The 22,049-nt window shown below is 42.9% G+C and overlaps 1 protein-coding gene across 1 annotated transcript in view; it reads left to right on the forward strand.

Moving 5' to 3' along the window:
- STIL (STIL centriolar assembly protein) overlaps window positions 1-8,679 on the forward strand; it is a 45,121-nt gene extending 36,442 nt beyond the window's left edge. The window contains exons 13-15 of the mRNA XM_054720744.1: window positions 1,673-1,886; window positions 4,050-4,300; window positions 7,240-8,679. Coding sequence (XP_054576719.1) covers window positions 1,673-1,886; window positions 4,050-4,300; window positions 7,240-8,029 — 1,255 coding nt within the window. The 3' untranslated portion in view covers window positions 8,030-8,679. The remainder of the gene's footprint in view (window positions 1-1,672; window positions 1,887-4,049; window positions 4,301-7,239) is intronic.
- Window positions 8,680-22,049: the final 13,370 nt, after the last annotated feature.

The raw sequence follows: 22,049 nt of genomic DNA on the forward strand, positions 1-22,049 counted from the left end.
GAGGTCCCTCCATAATCTGGTTGATTTTGTTTTTTCAGTGTGTGAAACATCACTCTGCTTCTAACAGACCAAGCTATATAAAAAGATACACACTCAAAGAATTGTTTCCTTTTCATCTGGGCTACCTTGATTCTAAATTCTGCTTTTTCCATCTCTTTTTTTACATCAGATCTCTTTAGTTACTGGCTTATCTTTCCTGTATTTGTTTTGTACAAATGAGCTTATATATCTGTGTTTTATGTTATTTCTTTCTTACACGAAGTGTAGAAAAGTAGCATGCCATAGATGCTCTCCTAAACTCTTTTCACTTGGCAGTGTATACTGGAAATCACTCCAAATTGGTTCCTAGAGATCATTATATAGCAGAGATGTTAGCTGATTGTGGTATATTTTGTGAATATTTTCTTTCAGTTTGTCAGTTGTCTGTTGACCTTGTTTGATGTTTTTTGCCATGTAACAATTTTTTACTTTAGATAGTCAAATTTATTGACTTTTTCCCTTATAATTATATCTTAACTGATATCTTACAGAGATTCATTTCAGCCAATAGTTTATTGAGATTATCATGTACCAAATGAGTGCTTGGCACTTCATATCAAGTTAAAATTAAATAGTATGGGAAAAATTGAAAACAAGCTGAGTTTAAAGAAGAGGTATGGTTAGAAAATTCATACCATATCTATAAAATAAAATATTACGTAAAGATCAAAACTTGTTTTTAATAATATTTAATGAAGTGGAAAGATACTTATGATGTAATATTAGGTATTTAAAAGCAGCTTCGAAAGCTATAATATGGTTCAGTTTTTTAGAGAAAATTCATATCTATAGAAAAAAGTATAGATGGGAACACTGAAAATTAACAGGTTATCTCTAGGTATTAAATTACCTGTCACTTTTATTTTCTTTATACTTGGTGTAACTTTAAGCAGTTACCTAACTAACCTCTGTGCCTCAGTTTCCTCATCTGTCAAATAAGGATAAAAGGTAGTATCTATCCCATAGGTCTTTTTGCTAAAGCTTATATGAGATGATGCACCTGAAAGAGTGTATGGCCCTTTCTGCCAGCTAACATTTATTATTACTTTTCCCTATTTTCTACAATAACCATATATCACTGTTCTTATAAGAAATGTTTCTAAGTAATGCTTTCCATAGTTATTTTTTAAATATGTATTCTAATTTTGAAAGTAATAAATGCTCATTTTAAAAATACATAAAAGCATAAACAAGAAAAGTACCACCAAATATGTAATGTGATTATAAATGTCAACTTAGGAACTCATTTGACAAGGATCTTAACTGTTTTAAGACTTGAAGTAAACAAATAATATATTTAAAATTTTTAGAGTATGTAAAAAATACTAATTAAGACTTTCCTATCATTAAACTCTAAAAAGCATCAAGTTCAGGAGAAATCAACAGGTTGTTTTCCAACTTTCTAAGAAAGTTGTCTAAATATATTATAAATAACATAACTCAAAAAGGTATCATGACCCAGCTTGTTATATACAGCCTATCAATGTGAGATGTTCATCACTAAGAACTAAAAATGCAAACCAGAATACTGCTTGAGTCTTTCCTCTTTCTTCCAGAGTTACTGTACTTCAAATATATGTGAAAGGTACCTTGAGAACTAACACTTACATTATATATATATCCTTTCAAGCAGCTCTTCTCCAGTTGTGAGAAAAGAACCTGATGTGCCTGTGTTCTTTCCGAATTCCCTGCTGGCAGAGAGCACAAGCATGTGCTTACAGAGTGGACCAACAGAGGGTGCTAGTAACAACTCTGTAACATTAGAGGAACCAAAAATTGAGCAAATAATGCGACAATCCTTGCCTCATCAAACATCAGATAACCAGAAAATATACCAGGATTTATTGGTAAGAAAATGTAAAGCATTTAATCTCTTGTGAGATAGTTATTTAGTCTAGGATATACTAATCAAGCCTTTCCTACCTTTAAACTGATTGGGACCTTGATATAAAAAGGTTTTCTGCAAATTAATGATATAATTTATTTCTTTTAGCTTTTCATAAATTATGGTAATATAAATTCAGTAATTTACTATAAGTTTTCCAGTTATCAGGTACTTAGATAGCCAGGAAATAAAACTTTATTTTAAAAATAGAAATGTTGATTTTAGGCCAAATTCAAACTGAAGTTAGTACCATAAAAAGTAAGTAAGAGTTTGCAGAAAGTTTGAACATTGGAAAGAAGTAGAATATTTGTGATAATATTTACTGATTTCGGTTTAGATAAGCAGCATTTTATTGAATACTTAGCCTAGTCTACGAAAGTGAACTAAGTAAAGTAGATAATATAAAAGGTGAATATGGCAATCTCTGCTTTTGAGAACCCAGGGGTTCTGTAGTGTCTGCTATATGTAGTGTCTGCTATATGTGTGATGAATAAGAAATCATCTCTACCCTTTAGTAAGAGAGAGGGTTATATAAGTAATTACAGAGATATTGTGGATACCAGTAACAAATAGCTCTAGGGCAGGTGGAGAAGTGCTGTAAGCAAAGGCAGCACAGACTAAAAAGATAATTCTGGTTGGAAGAAATAGGTGTTTTGGAAAAGTTAGAATGTAAACTGGAACATAAAGGTCACATAACCCTGGCTGTCACTTCCATCCAAATTGTAGACTTTGGAACATTTGATTTCTTCATTTAAAATTGAAAGCTAAAATTAAGCTTACTTCACAGGACCATAAGATTTCCTCAATGAACACACATTCATTATTTGCCTGCTAGGTCCTAGACTGATGTGAGCAGCTGTGTGCTCAGGAAATGAAATGAGCTTCAATACCAGGAGGACAGAGATGATAATTCATTCTCACTCAAAGTGAGAAAAGGAAGAAGTCAAATTCTGAAAGTAAAAAAGACCTACAAAATGTATAACTAAAACATTACCTTTTTTTTTTTTTTAAATGAAAGCGTGGTTTAAAACTTTTGTTTATAAAGAATTTATTTATAAGTCCTAAAAACACTTGAAAATAGTACTCAAGCAATTTTAAATCTGAAGGTTTTAAAATGAACAAGTGCTGAACAGATATTCTTTTTTCTTTTTTTTTTAAATCAGTACCGAAACTTTACTCACAGATATTGAGAATTTAATTATTTTATTTTTAAATTAAGTTTACTAGGGTGGCATTGGTTAATCTATAATAATAAAAGGGTAATATGCAAATAGACAAAATGGCAGAACAACCTAACAACCAATCAGCGTAATATGCTAATGATATGCTAAGGCTGCTCAACTGCTTGCTATGACGTGCACTGACCACCAGGGGCCAGATGCTCCGACCAGTAGGTTAGCTTGCCACTGGGGTCCAGCTGATTGAGACTGAGCGAGGTGGGCCAGACATATCCTGGAGCCCTCCCGTGGTCCCTCCCTGGCCCAATTGTGCACCGGTGGGGTCCCTCAGCCTGGCCTGCGCCCTCTTGCAATCTGGGGCCCCTCAGGGGATGTCAGAGAGCCTGTTTCAGCCCAGTGCTGCAGGCCACTCCCCTTGGGAGGGCACCAGATGCAGGGCTTATGGCTGGTGAGCACTGCTGTGGCAGCTCAAGCCTCTCCCGATTGGGACTGATTGAGTGCAAACTCGCACCAGGCACAATGGGGCCAGGATGAGCAGGAGCAGCAGGTAGGAGCTGCAGGTGGCATTGGACTGCAGATTTCAGCCCAATTCCTGCAGGCCACCCAGAGGGACCCCACCCGTGCATGAATTCGTGCACCTGGCCTCTAGTAAGATTATATAGGTTTCAAGTGTACATTCCTATGATACAGGATATGTATATTGCATTGTATGTTCACCACCCATGAGCAGACATTCTAAGTTTCCTCTAGGGTGTGATGAAATTATTCATTAGGATGGGCTGTTTTTATTAAAAAACCGATAATACTTGCAAATGTACTTCATACTTTAGAACTTGGGAAGATATTATTTTGCTTTTCTGTGGCCTTACTTATGCTATTATTTACATTTTTGTTTCCTAAGATTGTTAATAGTGATCTTTCAAGTATGTCCTTTTTCTTTTCATCAGGGTCAAGTGAACCACCTATTAAATAACTCCTCCAAAGAAACTGAGCAACCATCTACCAAAGCAGTAATTATCAGCCATGAACGCACCAGAACCCAAAATGTTTACCATGCAAAGAAAAAAAAACATGATTCAGGACTGGTGGACAAAGATTGTGTTCTTAATGCAACCCTGAAGCAACTAAGAAGCCTTGGAGTAAAAATTGATTCTCCCACTAAAGTGAAGAAAAATGCACATAAAGTGGATCATGCCAGGTAATTTTAAAATTAGTTTTAAATGAATAAATTTTAGATATATTGCAGCAGTCTCGTGAGAACAGGTATAAGCTTGCCATTCAGTTCAGTTTATTTATCATTTATGTAGTGTCTGCTATATGTGTGATGAATAAGAAATCATCTCTACCCTTTAGTAAGAGAGAGGGTTATATAAGTAATTACAGAGATATTGTGGGATGTCTCCTGGTTAAAGATGCCAATGAAATGCTCTGGAGTCTTAGGGAAAGAGAAATGAGCTTTTATTCATTTTGGTGTCTGGAAAGTCCTCCTGGAGGGATAATGTATGTGTCAGTTTCTGGATGGTAGGCAGTTGTGCCATCTAAAAGGCAAGAGTATAGTCACATGAGCCTTACCAGTCCCAACTTGTATATTCTTCTGTTCAGATTCCACTTCATCAAAGTTAACCTTAGCACATACTTGTTTTTAAAGATGATAAAATCTGGAAATTATATTAAGGTTAGCATGTTTTCTGTTCATTATTTTTGTTGCTGTAGTTTAGTTACAAAAGTAATAGTCTCATGATTTTAAAAAATATCAAATAATACACAAGAATATCAGATAAAATACAAAAGTTTCTATTCCCCAAACTTCTCAGACTCCTCCAACAAGATTACTTCTCTTGTTTGTTTTATGTTCTTCTAGAAATGTTCAAGTATATACATGGGTGATGAGTGTTGTGATTTCGATTTTCTTGTTTAACATTTATAGCTTACTTTATTTATAGGCATATGCAGTTCTTTCTCATGCATTTAAACAGCTGCATAATATTCTGTGGGACCCATGTACTATAATATAGTGAACCCTAGTCCTCTATTAATGGCCTTTAAGTCTGAATCTCTTATTTCTTATCTCAAGCAATGCTAAGTGAAATCATTCTACAGGTACTTGTACAAGTATCTTTGCAGGATAAATTCCTACATAAACAGGATCAAAGAATATGTGCATGTGAGATTTTGGTGGATGTTGCCATTGGCCACCAAAATAGTTGTACCAGTTTATATTCCTCCCAACAGTGTGGGAGAGTGAGGCTAACATTTGTGAGGTAGATCCTATATAACATCTGTTGGAATGCACAGATCACCTGTTATCTATATGGAACCCTTACATTTTGGTATGGCTGCCTTTGGGGAGTAGTTTTTAGGTAATATATTTCTTCACAGTGGCCACCCTATTTTAATGTCTTTAGTGTGAAACATTGAAATTAACATATTTTAGTATATAATGAACTTACTGAATTAGAAGTTTTATTTTTCAAATTATTTACATTAATATTATCTATAGATATGTATTTTTTCTGGTTGTACATGTTTTCTGATTTAATATGCAAATTGCATATAATTTTAGTAAAGAAGCAAAGAAAGTAGAAAAGGACTGTATATTCAGAAGATATTATCACTATATATAACATATCATAAAAGTATAATGTCTAGATAAATTGGTAGTATGTCTTTCGTCTTATTCAGTCTCCCAAGTATTAAGTACCAAGAAGGTTAAGGAAGAATTCTTTATAAGGACCAGCAGTATTGAGCAGGCTTTCCCATTGCTTGATGATGAGATGACTGGTTTCAGGGAATACTAAGGATGAGAATGAAAATACCTGATAGTTACTTGGGTTTTGTAGAGGTAAGGACGCACATAGTGGCTGGCACATATAAAACAGCTGAATTTCTTCACTGAATGATATGGAAAGTCATAGCTTATTCTTTGCCTAGAATATACACAAATTAGTACTCACCACCAACAAGTAGTACTCACAGAGCTCTTAATTTTTAGGGAACAGAAAAACAGGTAGCAAAAATACAAGTTGCTGAATACAGTATAATAAATAGTGGTTATAGAACCCCAGAAAGTAAGGCAGACCTGATCTCAGTTTGCCAGTTACTAGCTGCTCAACTTAAGGAAATTAGTTAAAAATCTCTATTCCTCAGTTTTCTCAACTATAAAATAAAGGTAATAATAGTACCTACTTCTTTTATTCATTTGGTAAATATTTATTGAGTGCCTGCTACCAGGCACCAGGGGATACTATAATGGGGACAGAAATTTGTGGACTTTCCTGAGGGAGCTAGACAATAAATAAGAAATGTGAATTAATAGATAGATAGCCATAAGTGTTAAGGAGAAAACAGAAAAAGTAGGGGAAGAGAAATGTGAAGTATTAGAATGGACAATAAAGTTGAGATATTTGATATGGATGACCTCTCTGAGAAAGGTTTCTGTGAGGATTAAATAAGATAATGAATGTTTAGCAGAGTGCCTGGCACATAATAAGGCATCCATAAAAATTAGCAGCTATTGTATATATGATATAAAAGGAAAGGCAAGTCAATTAGTTAACATTAATGAGATAACACTAGCCAAAGTGAGTTTAAGGTTATATCTAGAAAGAAAATCAGTGTATACACACACACACACACACACACACACACACACACACACACACAGTAGTCCATATCCAAAGACTAATTGATGTTTATTTATTACAAATAGAATCTCTTCAACTATGAAAAATTTAATGTTCTTAGCTATTTACCAGAGCTTGTAATGTTATATTATCAAATATGTTTTCTATTTTATTTATTTATTGTTTTATACTTGACCAATATTTACTTTACCAATGATTTTTACATTTGGGGCCTGTATTTTCTCTGAAAACCATGACTGATGTTTAAATTTAGGAAAATTAATTTGTGTTCCACTTTCAGTTTGTGAATCATGGATTACCTTCTAGGTTATCGTATTTATCCCTTGAATGTATCTGGGTCATCAAGACTTAGGTGTTTGAGCACTCAGATAAAAAAGCACCATAAGCCTTAGAGCTGAAGACTTTTTGTTACTTAGAATGGAACACATTTAGAATAACACTATTTGGTACTCAAAATAAGATAAATGATGGCCTACTCCATTTTGTCTTTCAGTGTGTTGGCATGCATCAGCCCTGAAGCAGTGATCTCTGGATTAAACTACATGTCATTTGCTAATGTTGGCATGAGTGGCTTAAGCCCTAACAGTGTGGATTTGAGCATGGAGGCAAATGCTATAGCTCTGAAATATTTAAATGAAAATCAGCTGTCACAACTGTCTGTCACTCGATCAAATCAAAATAACTGTGACTCATCCTTTAGCTTTCTGCATATTAATACAGACAAAAGCACAGTGGGGCTTAGTTTAATTTCACCAAGCAACATGTCATTTGCAACCAAAAAATATATGAAGAGATATGGACTTATACAAAGCAGTGACAATAGTGAAGATGAAGAGGAACCTCCAAAGAACACAGATCACAAGAGTGAACATTTATTGAATCAGAACCCCACATGCATACCTGAGCAACTTGATTGTCAGAAGGAGCCTTCTAGGAATGCCTGTGAAATAATTAATTGTAATAACTGTGAATCCTTGGGCACCCCCACAGATATGCCAGTATTGAAAAATATTACAAATGAAGTTGTTCAGCCAAAAGCAGCACAGCAGTTGAATGAAAACCCAGCTTTTTTATTAAAGAACCTTAAGTCAAGTCCTGCAGTGAACCTCCGGACTGGAAAAGCAGAGTTTACCCAACATCCTGAGAAAGAAAATGAAAGGGACACTCCTTTTTTTCCTGAAAGTTTGAAACCTTCTGAAACTTTAAAGCAAATGAATAGTATGAATTCTGTAGGCACCTTCTTAGATGTTAAGCGTCTCAGACAGTTGCCAAAATTATTTTAAACCTTTTAACTCCCTGCCCTGATATGAGGACTGGGTGTCTTCGGAAGATACTTAGAGAAGCCAGAACCCTTTGGTAGTTTGGGGATTCCTAATTAAACATGGGTCATCCTGTTGTTTTTTTTATAACAGCTGATTGCAAAGAGCTGAACAAGTGACCTAATTGTAAGATGGCTGGCTGGTAGGAGGGCTAAGTTCTCTTTGTTAGAGAGCTTTTAATGTCACTGAAGCTTTTTTAAAACAAAAAACCCTAAGAGTTGTTTCAGCAAATTTAGGTAAACAGATACCATCCAACTCTGGATCTGAACTGCTCTTTATACTGTACATTTTGAAAAGTAAGTCTGTTTTCCTAGCATGTTGCATCTCTGCATCTACCCAGTATCACCTAAAAGAACATAAAATAAAGTTATCATGACCCTGACTAAATTAGCTACATCAATACTTACTAAGTTTAAGGGGAAGTTTTGTAAAATAATTTAAGATCTTTTTATTCTAGGAGTGTATATGTCCCCTTAAGATCCATATTTGTTAAATCCTGTGGAAGTAAAACTTTTGCTATATGGTGGGTTATATATTAACTATCACAGAATAAGAAAATTTTATTGGGTATGAGTGTGTTTTATAAACTTTGTGAGTTTTTCAAATGTTTTAATTTTTAAATAGAACTAAAATACCTATTAAATTTAATAAAAATGTCTAGATTGACTGTTCTCCTTTGTTCTCTGCTATAGCATATCCTTCTCCACTTAAAAAAAAAAAACTTTTAGGCCCCAGAAAGTTACAAAAATAGTAAAGAGTATACCTTTCACCCAGCAACCCCCAAAGATAATATCTTACATAACCATGTAAATGATTAAAATCAAGAAGTTGACATTGGGTATAGTATTAATAATTAAAACAGACCTTCCAGGTTTCACAAGTTTCTACATGCATTCATTGACTTACCTTTTGGTATATAGCTCTATGAAATTTTGTCATCACAATCACTGTAGAGAAAGAACTGTTCCATCACCCCAAAGAAACTAGTTGTACCCTCCTTCCAACCCTGACCTCTAAGAACCAATGGCCTATTCTCCATTACTGGAATTTTGTCATTTTGAGAATAAAAATGGAATCATAGTATGTAACTTTAAAATCGGTTTTCACGCAGCATAATGTCCTTGAGATCTATCCAAATTGTTGAATGTATCAATAGTTGCTTTCCTTCTCCCTGCATCTTCTTAAATATTAAGTTTAAATTGTTATTTCTGGATATAAATGAAAAAAAAAATCTTCATTTGAGAGATAAAGCTCTTCTGCTGAAGTTAAATGAAGATACTGCCTTATATCTAAGCTTGATGTATAAATTGGAAAGAAATAGACTTTGGATTTCCAAATACTTTCCAACCCAGCTGGGGCTTTCTGAGGTAATCCTATATAATAAAGATGTAATATGCAAATGGTCATTACACAGTGAAGCGTGACAACCTACCAAGTGAGGACCGACTGCATAACGACCGGATCATGGATCAGCAGGAGGGTGGGGCAGCGAGCTACAAGCAGGCACCGGAGAGCTACAGGAGGAGGCAGGGCAGCAAGCTATGAGGGGTGGTTGGGGGAGCTACAGGAGGCTGGGGCAGCGGGCGGAGAGCTACTGGAGGGTGGCAGTGAGCTACTGGCACACAGATTCGTGTGCAGGGCTACTAGTAATCTGATAATTTATGGTAAGCAAGCCCAAGTATAGCAACATGGTAGCTCTCTGCTGTTCCCCACTGGAGCCAGGGACCCATTTGTGCATCTTTTCCTTCAGTGTTGCTCTTTCAAGTTAAAAGTAAGATGAGTAAATAGCAATGATGATTGTTTCCATAGGCATTGTTTGAAACTTTAGTTATTTTAATAAGTAGCATGAAAGTCCACCTATGGACTTCATTGGAGTAAAATTTTTTAAATGTTTTTCTTGATCTCAAGAGAGGAAGGGAGAGAGTAACATCAATGATGAGAGAGAATCAATGATGAGAGAGAATCATTGATTGGCTGCCTCCTACATTCCCGCCCCTCACTGGGGATCGAGCCCACAACCCAGCATCAGACCGGGAATCAGACCATGACCTCCTGGTTCATAATTTGACACTCAGCCACTGAGCCATGCCAGCCAGGCACTGGAGTAAAATTTTAATGGAATTGTCAATGCCACACTTTAGCAGCACTGTGTGCTCTGTTTAATGTTAGTCCTCAGTGTTTCACCCAAGAGAGTGTAGGTACAATTTATACTGCACATTAATGAACAAAAAACCAGGGGATGTTACTGAATTAACTGACAACTTCATTAACTATACCATTATCACTGGGAATCCACACCAAATAAGAAGCTCTCTATCTGAACAATAAAAACTGAACCTGAGGCTTTTTAGGCAAAATCAAATTCCATCACCACATCTAATTTAAGGCCTCTGATAAGGATGCTTAAGCAGTTTGGAGAATGATTTTAGACTGCAGATTAATTCAACAAAACATGTCTCTCTACTAAATGCATCTCCAGAGAAGAGGGACCATCACTGAAGCCTACTCCAGAAAGTTCTCTAAGAAGAGTGTTTTACTATGGTAAGTTACTTGGCAAGCTATTGCTATGATAGCATCTAGGCATCTTTGGAAAAAGCATTAGTACTGGGAAAACCGGATTAAAAGACTTTTGAGATGATTGTCTCTCAAGTGACATTTCTCTGAATTTTTCTCATTCATCCAGTCCCCAGCAAGCACATCCATATCTATTTATAGATATGGGTGTGCTACTTCAAATGAAATAAGGGAACAATAGAATTTCTGCATCCAGAAACATACCCACTAGTCTGGGTCCTGACCAATTGGCCTCTCCCCGCCCCCCTCCCCACACACACACCAAATGTGTGCTAGCCTCTGAGCCCCTTGTAGCTAACTGCTCCATGCTCACTTGTCCTCTGCCTTGCCTTGCAGAAGTGGATGTAGACATGTTAGACATGAGCCTTGCCCTTTGACAGCTGTAAAGATTAGGGAAAACAGATACACCCTGGAAGCAGTCACCCAGCAGTATATGATGAAAAGCCAAAACGAGTGGTCCAGACTAAGCCACAGCAGTGTAATCATGATAGCTTCCACTTTTTTAGAACTCACTGTGCAGAGTACTTAATATGTGTTAGTTCATTTAAGCCCCTGCTGACCCCAACTGGTGATTGTCATCCTCATAGATGGGGAACAGCCTGAGGGAAGTAACTTATCCAAGTAAGTTACTAGGAGAGATTCACACTCAAGTATAACTTCATAGCTCAAGCTCTTATTAAGCCACTGGGAAAACAACTTCTCTGAGGCCTGAGGAATTCAGGAAGAGCTTCCTACAAAAAAACAACAGATGATTTTGAACATTACAGTCAATGCTGTCTTCAAATATACACTGTCCTCTAAGCTGCCCTGCTGTATTTTCCCCTAAGAAGGAGTCCCCTTGCCCTTTAGCCAAGACCAGAAATGACTTATTTATTTATTTATTTATTTATTTATTTAATTATTTATTTATTTTTACCCAAGAGCCCTGAAGGAGGCCACCCCAGCTATGTTATGTTAATATTAAAGGGTTCATTTCGGCGATTTTCATCCTGGTAACCTCCTCGAGTCTACTGTCAGGGCTCCAGGAAATTGGAGGAACAAAAGATTTTTCTGTGCCCTTGTTTTCTAGACATTACTCATAAGGGCAGAACCTTTGCTAGCCTCCTAGATGAGAGAGGCCTTTATGCCTGCAAAATAAATTACATGATAATGTCTTAGGTTGATAGACTATTTCACACATTTTTCAAAGTGTGCTTTCCCACATACTTCCTCTTATTAATACTTACAAAACCGGACTGAAGTATATACGGCAGTATCATTAACCCCTTTTTTCAGATGATAAGGCAGACACAAATAAGTTATAACTGGGCCAAGGTCACACACTTATAGTTAACAATCTAGTGTTCTTCCATAGCATCTAGCCCAGCAGCAGCCATTCTCTCCACGTTTCTGATCCCCATCAGCACCATTTTCACTCCTAATCATTCCACAGGTATCTAATATTGGTTCTGCTGGGCACTGAGCTAGGTGCTGAGCATAAGGTGATGAACAGGACAAATTTGCCCTGTAGGAACTCTATCTAATGGAGACAGTCATGCAAACATTAGCAATGCTGAGAGGTCGGTGCTCCTATATGAAATGGGAGAATAGATTAAGAGAAGCTTGGAGGAGGGTTATTCTGACAACACTGGAATTTTCCAGAATCTTGCAGGAGCAAGAGGGAAGAGAAGGGAAAGAGGTGATAGTTCTAATAGAGGAAATAGCTTGTTGAAAAGCCTGGAGATACGAATGGGTATAGCACTGGAGGTGGGGGTTGGAAACAAGAAACTAAAGACAGGTAAAGGGGTAAAATATACAAGTCGAAAGAACACTGAATTAGAAGTCAGCAACAATTGGATTCTTCTTGTTGCTCTGCCCCAAGTTCTGTGACATTGGGCAAGTCACCTCATATCACTCGGCTTCAGTTTCCCAATTTTTGAGGTGAAGGGGTTAGCCATGTGTCGCTGACATGCTGTGATTATATGAACAGTGATTCAGAAATAGGGTATGAGGAGTGGTTTACAAGTCCAGAGGGGAAGGCTTCCATAAAAGATCATTAGAGCTGGGCCTTCACAGGTATAGATGAGGGAAAGGAGATTTCCCTACTTTTTACAATGCTTAATGTATTTCACAATTTAAAAAGAAAAAGAGAGTTCCATTTTCCCCACCAAAATGTTGATTAATAATAACTGTTCCGAGGGATACCAAGATGCCTTTTTCCAGCTCTGAATTGCACATTCCCTGTTTTTAAGGAGTTCAAAGTACAGTGTGAAAGAAAACATCAAACCCATGGAAAGGGGTTCAGGGTTTGGAAGCCTGGGTGATGTTCCTTATCTCCTCTCTGCTTCCCAAACCGGAACTGTCTGGGTCACAGAGAACATCCTCAGAGGAAATCCTGTTTTCCCACTTCCTGGTCAGAGACTGAACTCCAGGAAAAGGAGAGATTAGGGGAGAGCCCTGTGTCCTGTCTCTTCACGGGAGGTCTGGGACCAGGAGGGCAAGAGGGACTAATTAAAAGCATAATGGAAACAATGACGTAAGGTATCCAAGCTGCAGAGCTCTCAGAAGTCACTTGGTCCTCATTGTACAAAGAAGAGGAGGGACTGTTCAAGTTCACACAGCTTAGTAAGCACAGAGCTGGCACTGGGACTCAGGATGCCAGCCTCCCAGAGCAAACTATCATATACCACAGTATTTGAGTCAGTAAGTTAGGTATCAAGCAATCAAACCTAGGCCCACCCTGCTACCCTTGATACCATGAAGGAAAGAAAGGGCACACACACACACACACACACACACACACACACACACGCACACACTTCTTGCTTTGCTCACATTGCTCCCTTTGCCACCAAAACCAACATAGGTTCAAAGCCTTGTGTACCCTTCAAAACCTAGCACTTTTGTTAACTTACTTATTTCTCACAACAACTGTATGAGGTAGATACTTTCATTAGTCCCAATTTTATGGAGTGGAAAATAAGAGCAGAGGTTAATTAAATTTTCCCAAGGTCACACAGCCAATATGAAGAACCAGGATTCAAACTCTGGCAGTCTTGCTCCAGAGCCCTTGCTCTTAACCGGAGCATTAGGTTGGGAGTATGGAGACTCCGTGGTAAAGTGATGTGCCCAAGGTCACACAGGTGAAGTCAGGATTTGAACTCAGGTCTGTCTGACTTCAGAACCCATGTTCTCTTCTCCTTCTCCTTTCTCTCCTCCTCCTTCCCTCTCGAGGGTGGAGGGTTGAGGGCAGTATGTGTTTCACTTCCCTAAAGCCCAATATTCCTACCTTGGTAAAGTGATACCAGGTCATAGACGCTGGTTGGAAGGGAAGCAGGTACATGAAGCAAAGCTGAGTCCATTCCTGGTGAGTGACTTGCGCCAAACTTCCAGAATCACCCAGGGACTGCTCTGTGACTCTCCAAGCCCCCTGCCTGTGTTCCCCTCCCCACCCAGCACAGAGAGTAAAAATAGGGAGAGTCCACCGCCCTCACCCCCATCAAGGCCTGCGTTTCTTCACAGCTTGTCTGATCGTGGAACCATTTCTCTCTCTGACAGGGGCCTTAAGGATGCACTTACACGTTCTCTGTGGCTGGTTTTTAGGACCAGGAAGGTTGGCCAGTTCCACTTCCTCTATGGCCCAAGTTCCTGTGGGTTGGTGTTCCTCTCCCTCGATTTCTTTCTCCAGGTTCATCTCTGTCACTCGTCTCTGTCACTCTTTTTTTTTTTTAATATATATATTTTATTGATTTTCCACAGAGAGGAAGGGAGAGGGATAAAGAGTTAGAAACATCGATGAGAGAGAAACAATGATCAGCTGCCTCCTGCACACCCCCCCCACTGGGAATGTGCCCGCAACCAAGGTACATGCCCCTGACCGGAATCGAACCTGGGACCCTTGAGTCCGCAGGCCGAAGCTCTATCCACTGAGCCAAACTGGTTTTGGCCGTCTCTGTCACTCTTATTCAACATACATTTGTGGCGTTCCTCCTCTGTCTGTGCGATAAGCCGGGCCCTTCAAGGGGCTTGGTGGGGTACGCAGACACCCAGATACGTGTGGTCAGCACCATGTTAGAAGGATGTTTAGTGGACACAAGAGGAGGAACTAGAGGCAAAAACTTCTTTTCTGCTGGAAGTTTTCCATACTCTTGTCTCTTCCATAATGTTTTTGAGGTTATTCTGTATTTTTGCATGTATCTGTAGTTTGGTTCTTTTATATGGCTGGGTAGTATTCTATTGCATGAATGTACCACAATTTGTTTATCCATTCACCTGTAGATGAGCATTTGGATTATTTCTAGTTTTTAGCTATTATGAATGAAGCTGCTATGAATATTTGTGTAGAAGAGTTCTTGTAGGTATATATTTTTCAATTCTCCCAAGTAAGTATGTTGATAAGGAACTGCCAAAGAGTTCTTCCAAGTGGCTGAGTCAGTTTTGCATTCTGTTCAACAATGTAAGAGAATTCCAGTTGCTCTACATCCTCACCAATGCTTGGTATCATCAGCCTTTTGTGGCACAGTTATCACAGGTTTTAGTTGCATTTCCTAATGCAAGTTTGCACATCTTTTCATGAGATTCTCGGGTATTTGTTACTCTCCTATAGAGTCACGGGGTGTTCTCTGCAAGTCGCTCAACCTGTCTGTGCTTCAGTTGGCTACCTCACAAAATGGGGTCCCTACTTCACTGGGTTGTTGTCAGGAGTAACTGAACTAATCCTTAGGAGGAGGTTAGGTCAGTGCCTGGCACATGGTACTGCCATGTAAATGCACCTATTGGAAATTAACCAGAGCACACACAGCACCTCTCTCAGAGGACAAGCTCAGGGGAGAAAGCGCAGAGATTCGCTGGAACCCAGAGTTAGGGTAGGGTAGGGCGTTCTTGCTTGAAAGCCTAGAATTTGGAATTGAGGGAGAACTCAGCCTTAGGCGGGGTGGGGGGTGGGGGGTGGGTTTTCGGGGGACAGGTCAGAGAGGGGACAATGCCTCAGGCCCAAACCTTGGCTGGGCTGTTCTCTCCAGGCTGCTCAGCTCCAGGACCAGACTCCAGACCAACCAGTCTGGGTCCCAACCTCCCCTCCGCCTTGACACCCCAACCGAGGAGCTCCCGGGTTTCCTGCCTGACAAGGCCCCCCGCTCGGAGCTGGCGGAGGAGGGCTGGCATTTCCTGGCGGGGCCACCAGCGGCGTCACCCGCTCCTGGACGCTGGGGCCACGCGCTGACCCACAGGCACCAGATGCTATTTCTGGCGGCGCCCAGCTCAGCTCACAGTTTCCGTTTTTCCACTGACGGGTCTGTCGGAAACAGGGGAGGGGGAGGTGCCGACGTCACCAGCCCCCAGCCCCAGGCGGAGATGGTGGGGCCTGGGGGACAGGTTGGGACCAGCCGGCAGACTGGAATAGAGGCGGGGAGGGGGAGATGTCTGGGGCAGGGCTGACAAAAGCCTTGCCTCCCTGTTTCTTCCCCACAACTCTTGGACAGGTCATTGTCCCCTAAGTCAAGACAACAGCCTGTTGGTGCCTCAAAGGCACCCAAAGTCAAGGAATTCAAAACCAAATGCAGAATCCTTCCCGGTGTCCCTGAGCCTCCAGGTGACTATCTAAGGAAAGGAGAACCAAAAACCCCGAGGGTTCCTGGATTTCTCCTTCCTCCTCACCCTCCAAATTCTTACAAGCCCGGTTTTGTATCCTAAATACCTGTCATCTTCATCTGCCTTTCGCCATCTCTTCTGCCAGCATCCCAGTCCACATACCTTGGACCAGGACATTGGCCTCAGAACTGGTCCTTCCACATCCTTCCCACCCCCACACACCTCTTCTCCACCTTGCAGTCAGACATTCTAGAAATGCACATCTCCTCCATAGGACCCTACACCTACCCTCAGACCGAATAAACCAAAGGGTTCTCTGAAAATCCTTTGAATTGTCCAGAGGCTTGCTCAAGCCACCAGGCTGTTTTCTGTTCCGCTCATGAACCTGAGCCCTTCTGCTTTAGCCCTTGACCCACCTGGAAGGCTCTTGATGCTCACTCTTCCACTCGCCCTTCAGATCCCACTCTTAGATCTGAGTCCAGGCATCATTTCTCAGGGAAGCATTCCCTGGCTGGGCTCTCTGATATGGGAATGGCCAGCCCCTTTTTTTGCTGGGGCTCAGAGACATGAAATGACTTGCCCAATGGTGCCACAGTCCAAGTGAGCAGAGCTGGGCTTTGAACTTGGGTGTAGTGCAGGTTGTGGGCTGATGGATAAGTATTTTGCTCTCACCTCTCTCTCTCTCTCTCTCTCTCTCTCTCTCTCTCTCTCTCTCTCTCTCTCTCTCCCTTCCTTCCTCTCTCTCTCAAAATAAGAAAATCAATAATACAAAAAAAAAAAAAATACTGCTTAAAAAAAAAAAAAAGGAAATGGAGACCAGAGGAGGGAGAGATGAAAGCCAATCCCTTGCATGGAGGCTGCAGGCAGAAGTGGCCGAGAGGTTAGTCTGGAAGGATGGATGTGAGAGGAGGAGGACAATAAGCCAGAAGGACCAGCAGAAGGTAGGGCACAATGGAGAGAGAGTTTGACTTGATAACAGTGAATGAGGCAAGGCTGGAGCCACGGGATGAAAGTGAGACTTGGGGCTGAACAGACCACAGAGGCTCCTCCTCAGGGTCCCTGCTGAGCAGTTGGTGTAGCTGGTCCCGGGAAGGCCTTGTGGAATTAGACCCCTTTTCTCAGGACGTGGATGACCTTTCTTCCATGGGATTCTGTAAAAGTTACCTGTGTCCACATGGCACCCTGATTTCCACCAGAGAGCACAGAGGAACACGGGGACTGACAGGCTGCACTGAATTAACTGTATCTTCACAGTTACAGAGAGCTGCCCTGGTGGCCAAGGAGGAGACAGGACTCACTGCAGTCACACTCGGGGCTTAGCCCTTGACTGGGACTCAGTCTGTGACCAGGCTAAGGGCTTTTCCCTAGTTCTCATGTCCCAAAAGGAGCTCAAAGCCAGAGAATCTGGAAGGATGAAGCAGCCTGCTCTGGGGGATTGAGCTGTGGACCGTAAGCTTTAGCCAAGCCACATCTCCCCACGCTTTAATTTCTTTCTCTGTATTAATAGCCCAACCCCTCATACAAGTGTATATATGTCATCCTGGGCTCTGGGATGGGTGAGAGTTCATAGATTACTGTCCCTCAGCACCACCACCTTTCAAAGATCATTTTATTTAATCCTCACAACTCGGTGAGGGAGGTATTATTTTCCCATTTCACAGATGAAGAAACTGAGGTTCAGGGCTAAGTGACCTGTAAGACTTGAACCTGTGCTATTTCACTCCACTATAAAAGAATGAACCCAGACACCCTCCATGGGCTAAGCCCCAGTTGCCTCTGTCTCCCTGAACCCAGATTTCTACCCCACAGTACAGATTTCATTCCCTCTAATGAATTGAGCCCAGGTTCCTCCTCCAAGCCTAAGCTCTAGCTGCCCTTTTTCACCAGCTGGGCTCCAGAGAAGATTTGGTGCTAAATTTGCTTCAGACCCATGCTCCACCACTCACTAAATATGCAACACAGGGAGATTTTCTTTTATTCTCTGTGCCTTGGTTTTGTTGTTTGTAAATTGAGGATAATAATAGTCTTCACACCCTCTTAGGATTGTTTATGAAAACTAAATGAGTTAATATTTGTAGAGTGCTTAGCAAGATTAAAATGCTTAAAAATATTATGAGAGGAAGGATGTTCTTGGGCTCTGGGCTCGCCTGAAACAGTAGAATGGACATTTTAATCTCTCCACTGACACCAGTTCTGCCTCCACACACCTCCTGGTGTGAGCTCAGTAGGGGACATTCCAGGCAAGCGGCTCCATTTTAGAGCAGAAAAGAGTCAGGGCTGAACAGGACACTGGAGAAATAATAAATGGAGTTGCAGAGAAGGGTTGGGAGTGATGGTTTTGGCGTCCTGGTCTTCAGAGGCAGGGACAGCGTGCCGGGATGGGAGTCGCTGGAGAAAGGAAGGCCCGGAAGGCCTTGCAGGGACTGAGGTGGTGGGGAAGCCCGTTTTCCCCAAGAGGCCTCAGGATCAGAAATGGGGCTGGGCCCGCCGGGTCCTAGACCGAGCGCCCGACTCGCGGCGCAGCGCATTCCGGAGCCGGAGCCCGAGCCCGTCCCAGCTACACGCAGCCAGTCCCCATTCCCCCCAGTGAAATTGCCAAATTAAAATGAATCATTTGGCCCATAATGGCCGAGGCGCTTATCGAGGGCGAGCGGACCCGCGGCAAAGCCTTATCTCCGCGGCGCACACGGCCCCGGCGCGCCTCGGCCCATGCTAACGAGGCCTGGGACGTGAGCAGGATTAGAGCGAGTTAGTGGCGGAGCCGGTGCGGCGCGCGCGCGGGCGGGGGGGAGACCGGAGCGGGGGAGGGCCTCCGCACAAGGACCCGGCCTCAAAATGGCCACACGCGTCCCCCCGTAGCTGCAAAACGTGAGCATTCTAGCCTTTTTCTAGGGGACAGCAACCTGCAGCCTCCCCAGGAATTCCCCAGCAATTTCCTCCCTGTTTCCCCCCCACTCGCAGAACAGCTCTCCGCTCCTTGTCCCCCTGTTTCTTTCCAGGGTGGGGGGGGCATTTTCCACGGACGCCGTCGCGCTGGCCGCCGCCGCCGCCCCTCCCGCCTTGGAGACTCTCTTCCTTCCTTCCCTTTTCTCCTTACGCAATATACAGAAATGCGCGAGGCGGTGGTTGGTTTCCATTTCTTCTTCGTGGTTGTGTGCATGCAGTGGGGTTGTGAGAGTGCGGGTGTGAGCGGTGGGCAGGGTGGACTTCTTCCAAGCGCGGTCTTCTTGGCGATCGGTTGTGGGGTCCGAGTGGGATGGTGCCTGCGCTGTTTGGGTGTGTAGATGTGGATTCTTCGCGGTCGTCCTTCACGTTGTAATGTAATCGTTAGTTTGCCTTCTCAATTGGAGTCTGGTTCTGGGTGTGTGGGTTGTGTGGCCTTTGCGAGTGTGTCTGGATGGTTTCGTTGTTGTGTTCGGCATGTGTGATCTCGACTCGGTGGGGTTGTGTGTCCAAGGGCGATTGCGTTGGACTGATTTCGTTGTGTCATGTGGGACAATGTGCTGGCCTGACCACGTCGGTTTGTGGGGCAGAGAGGAGTTTGTTTACGCTGCTTCCCTTCTACCGGGCTGGACCGTGTGTGGTCCTGTCCCCTGGATTGTGTGCTGTGTGCTTGTGTCCTTTAGGAGTGCGTTTGCACAACGCTGGCAGGTAGCGGGAAAGGCGAGCGAGAGGTGGAGGCGCAAGCTGAGGAGGTGGCATGGGGGCGCGGGGAGGGATGTCACATTTTATTCCAAATGATGTATTCGGAAGCCACTGATGGCTTTGACGGGCGGGCAGACGGAGCTCCGAGCGGCGGCCGCTCTGTCCGGAGGCCCGCCTGTGCCCTGGTGGTTCAGGGATTTGCTGAGGAGGGGGAGGCTCTTTCAGCCGGAGCCCTGGGCTTGGGTTCCAGCCGCACTCGCATTCCGCCTTTGTCCATTTCTGGTCAGTTTCTCCGGTCCTGGCTGCTGGACTCTACGGGAGAGGCCGGGGAAAGGCAATGGGCACATTCCCCAGGCCTGGCGCCTCGGGTGGGGACCCTCGGGATCATCTCCAAGGAACATTTTCCCATCCCTTCCCTGGTGAGCGACATTCCCGCGTGGGTCGGGTGCCCGTCGCATCGGTGTCCGGGTCTGGGCTCCGAGGGACGGAGTCGGTGCTGCCCTAGCTCCGGAAGAAATGGTTTTGTTTTGCCAGTTATTGTGGTTTCTAACGCCATCATCACCATCTTATTTTAATTAAAATAATCGTTCAGGAGCGAAGCGGCTTTTTCCTTTTAGCTTCTTTGGATCCATAACAAAGCCGCGCGGCTCCCCCCAGCAGCCTCTGGCTTTTTAAGCTGCTGGGTTTAGGGTAGGAGAGAAAACGGAGAGGGGAAAACACAGAGGCTGGGTCATACAGCAAAAATCAACCTCGCCCTAAGACCCGGGAATGAGTGCATTCCCCTCGGCCTCCCCGTCCCCCCCCCCCCCCCATGTGCATTAGAAGAGGAGAAAGAGAATCTCCCACGTTGGATTGAAACCCCAGGGAAGAATTGCTCCTATATTTCCACCAAAAGTCGGGGCAGAAAAACGGAGGCCTTTGCAATTAATCCAAAACTTCCACGAGTGCTCATAAACTGGATGATTTAGGCAGAATAAATTAAACAAAACCCTTTGGGGGGAGCAAACTAAATCTGGCTACTGCTACACGCTGGGAAGCAGCAATGGGTTTGTTTTTACCCTCCTTCCCTTCTTGTTTATTGCTGCGAGGCATTATTAGAATTCTTCCCTTCTCTTGGGGTCTGAATGCAGAAAAATCGAGATTCGTTGTGTAGGGATGATTGCGGGGAGGTGGCGTTTATTTCCTTTATTTTTTTAAAAAAATTAAATTTATTGGGGTGACATTGGTTCATAAAACCATATAGGTTTCAAGTGTCACAATAAAGCATCATCTGCATAATGCACCTGGCGCTCACCGCCCAAAATAGTCTCTTTCTGTCTCCATTTTCTCTCTTCTTTTCTCTCCCCCCCCTTCTTTCTTCCTTTATTTCTTTATTTATTCCTTGATTTCTTTCTTGGGTTCTTTCTTTCTTCCTTGATTTTTTTCTTTCTTGATTTATTTTATTTCTTCCTTCCTTCCTTATTTCTTAATCAACAGCAAGAAAAGGGTCCTGGATAGGACAAATACCCGCCACCCCCCCCCATTCCTCTTGGGTCCCCGCGGTTCCAACTCCATTCAGGCAGGAAAAGTCTTTGAAATGGGTTCTGGTTTCGTTTTGGGCTGGAGGTTAGGCAGGTGGGGGTCATGGAGAGATTGGGGCTCAGAGGTTCTGCCCCATGGACCGGGTCTGAAAACTGGATTCCCCTTTTCCAATACACATGCGACCCCACCCTCCACCCCCCAACACACACACCCAGGCCAAGCTGCTGCAGACCGGCTGCAGCTCCCGCCTGACCCGGTCCCCGAGCCAACCGCGTAGACGCGCCAGTGCTTAGCACACACACTGGGTCCCGCTGAACCAGACGTCCAGGCTGGAGGGTCCGAAATGCTGGGGCGGACTGCGGCGGGGCTGTTGTTGTGGTTGGGCTCAATAGTTATCCCTGATTGGTCAGGTGCAGGCTCTTTTTTTATGGGGTGGGGGAGGCTTCGAGCACCTGCAGATGGGGGGCGGAAAGCAGCTCGCGAGGCTTCCCTGGGCTGGCGAGGACGTGAGGTAATTCCCAGCCATTGACCCCCATTTCTCTCTCGCCCTCCCTCTCGCCCTCCCTCTTTCTCTCCACCCCCATCTTTCCTGGAAACTCGATTTGGGCGCGGCAGACCGCCCGGCACCACACCGCGGCCTAACTGCTGGTCTCCCGGCGAGAGAGGGGGAAGCAAA

Source organism: Eptesicus fuscus, chromosome 9 (genome assembly GCF_027574615.1).
Source record: "Eptesicus fuscus isolate TK198812 chromosome 9, DD_ASM_mEF_20220401, whole genome shotgun sequence".
Classification (NCBI taxonomy): Eukaryota; Metazoa; Chordata; class Mammalia; order Chiroptera; family Vespertilionidae; genus Eptesicus; species Eptesicus fuscus.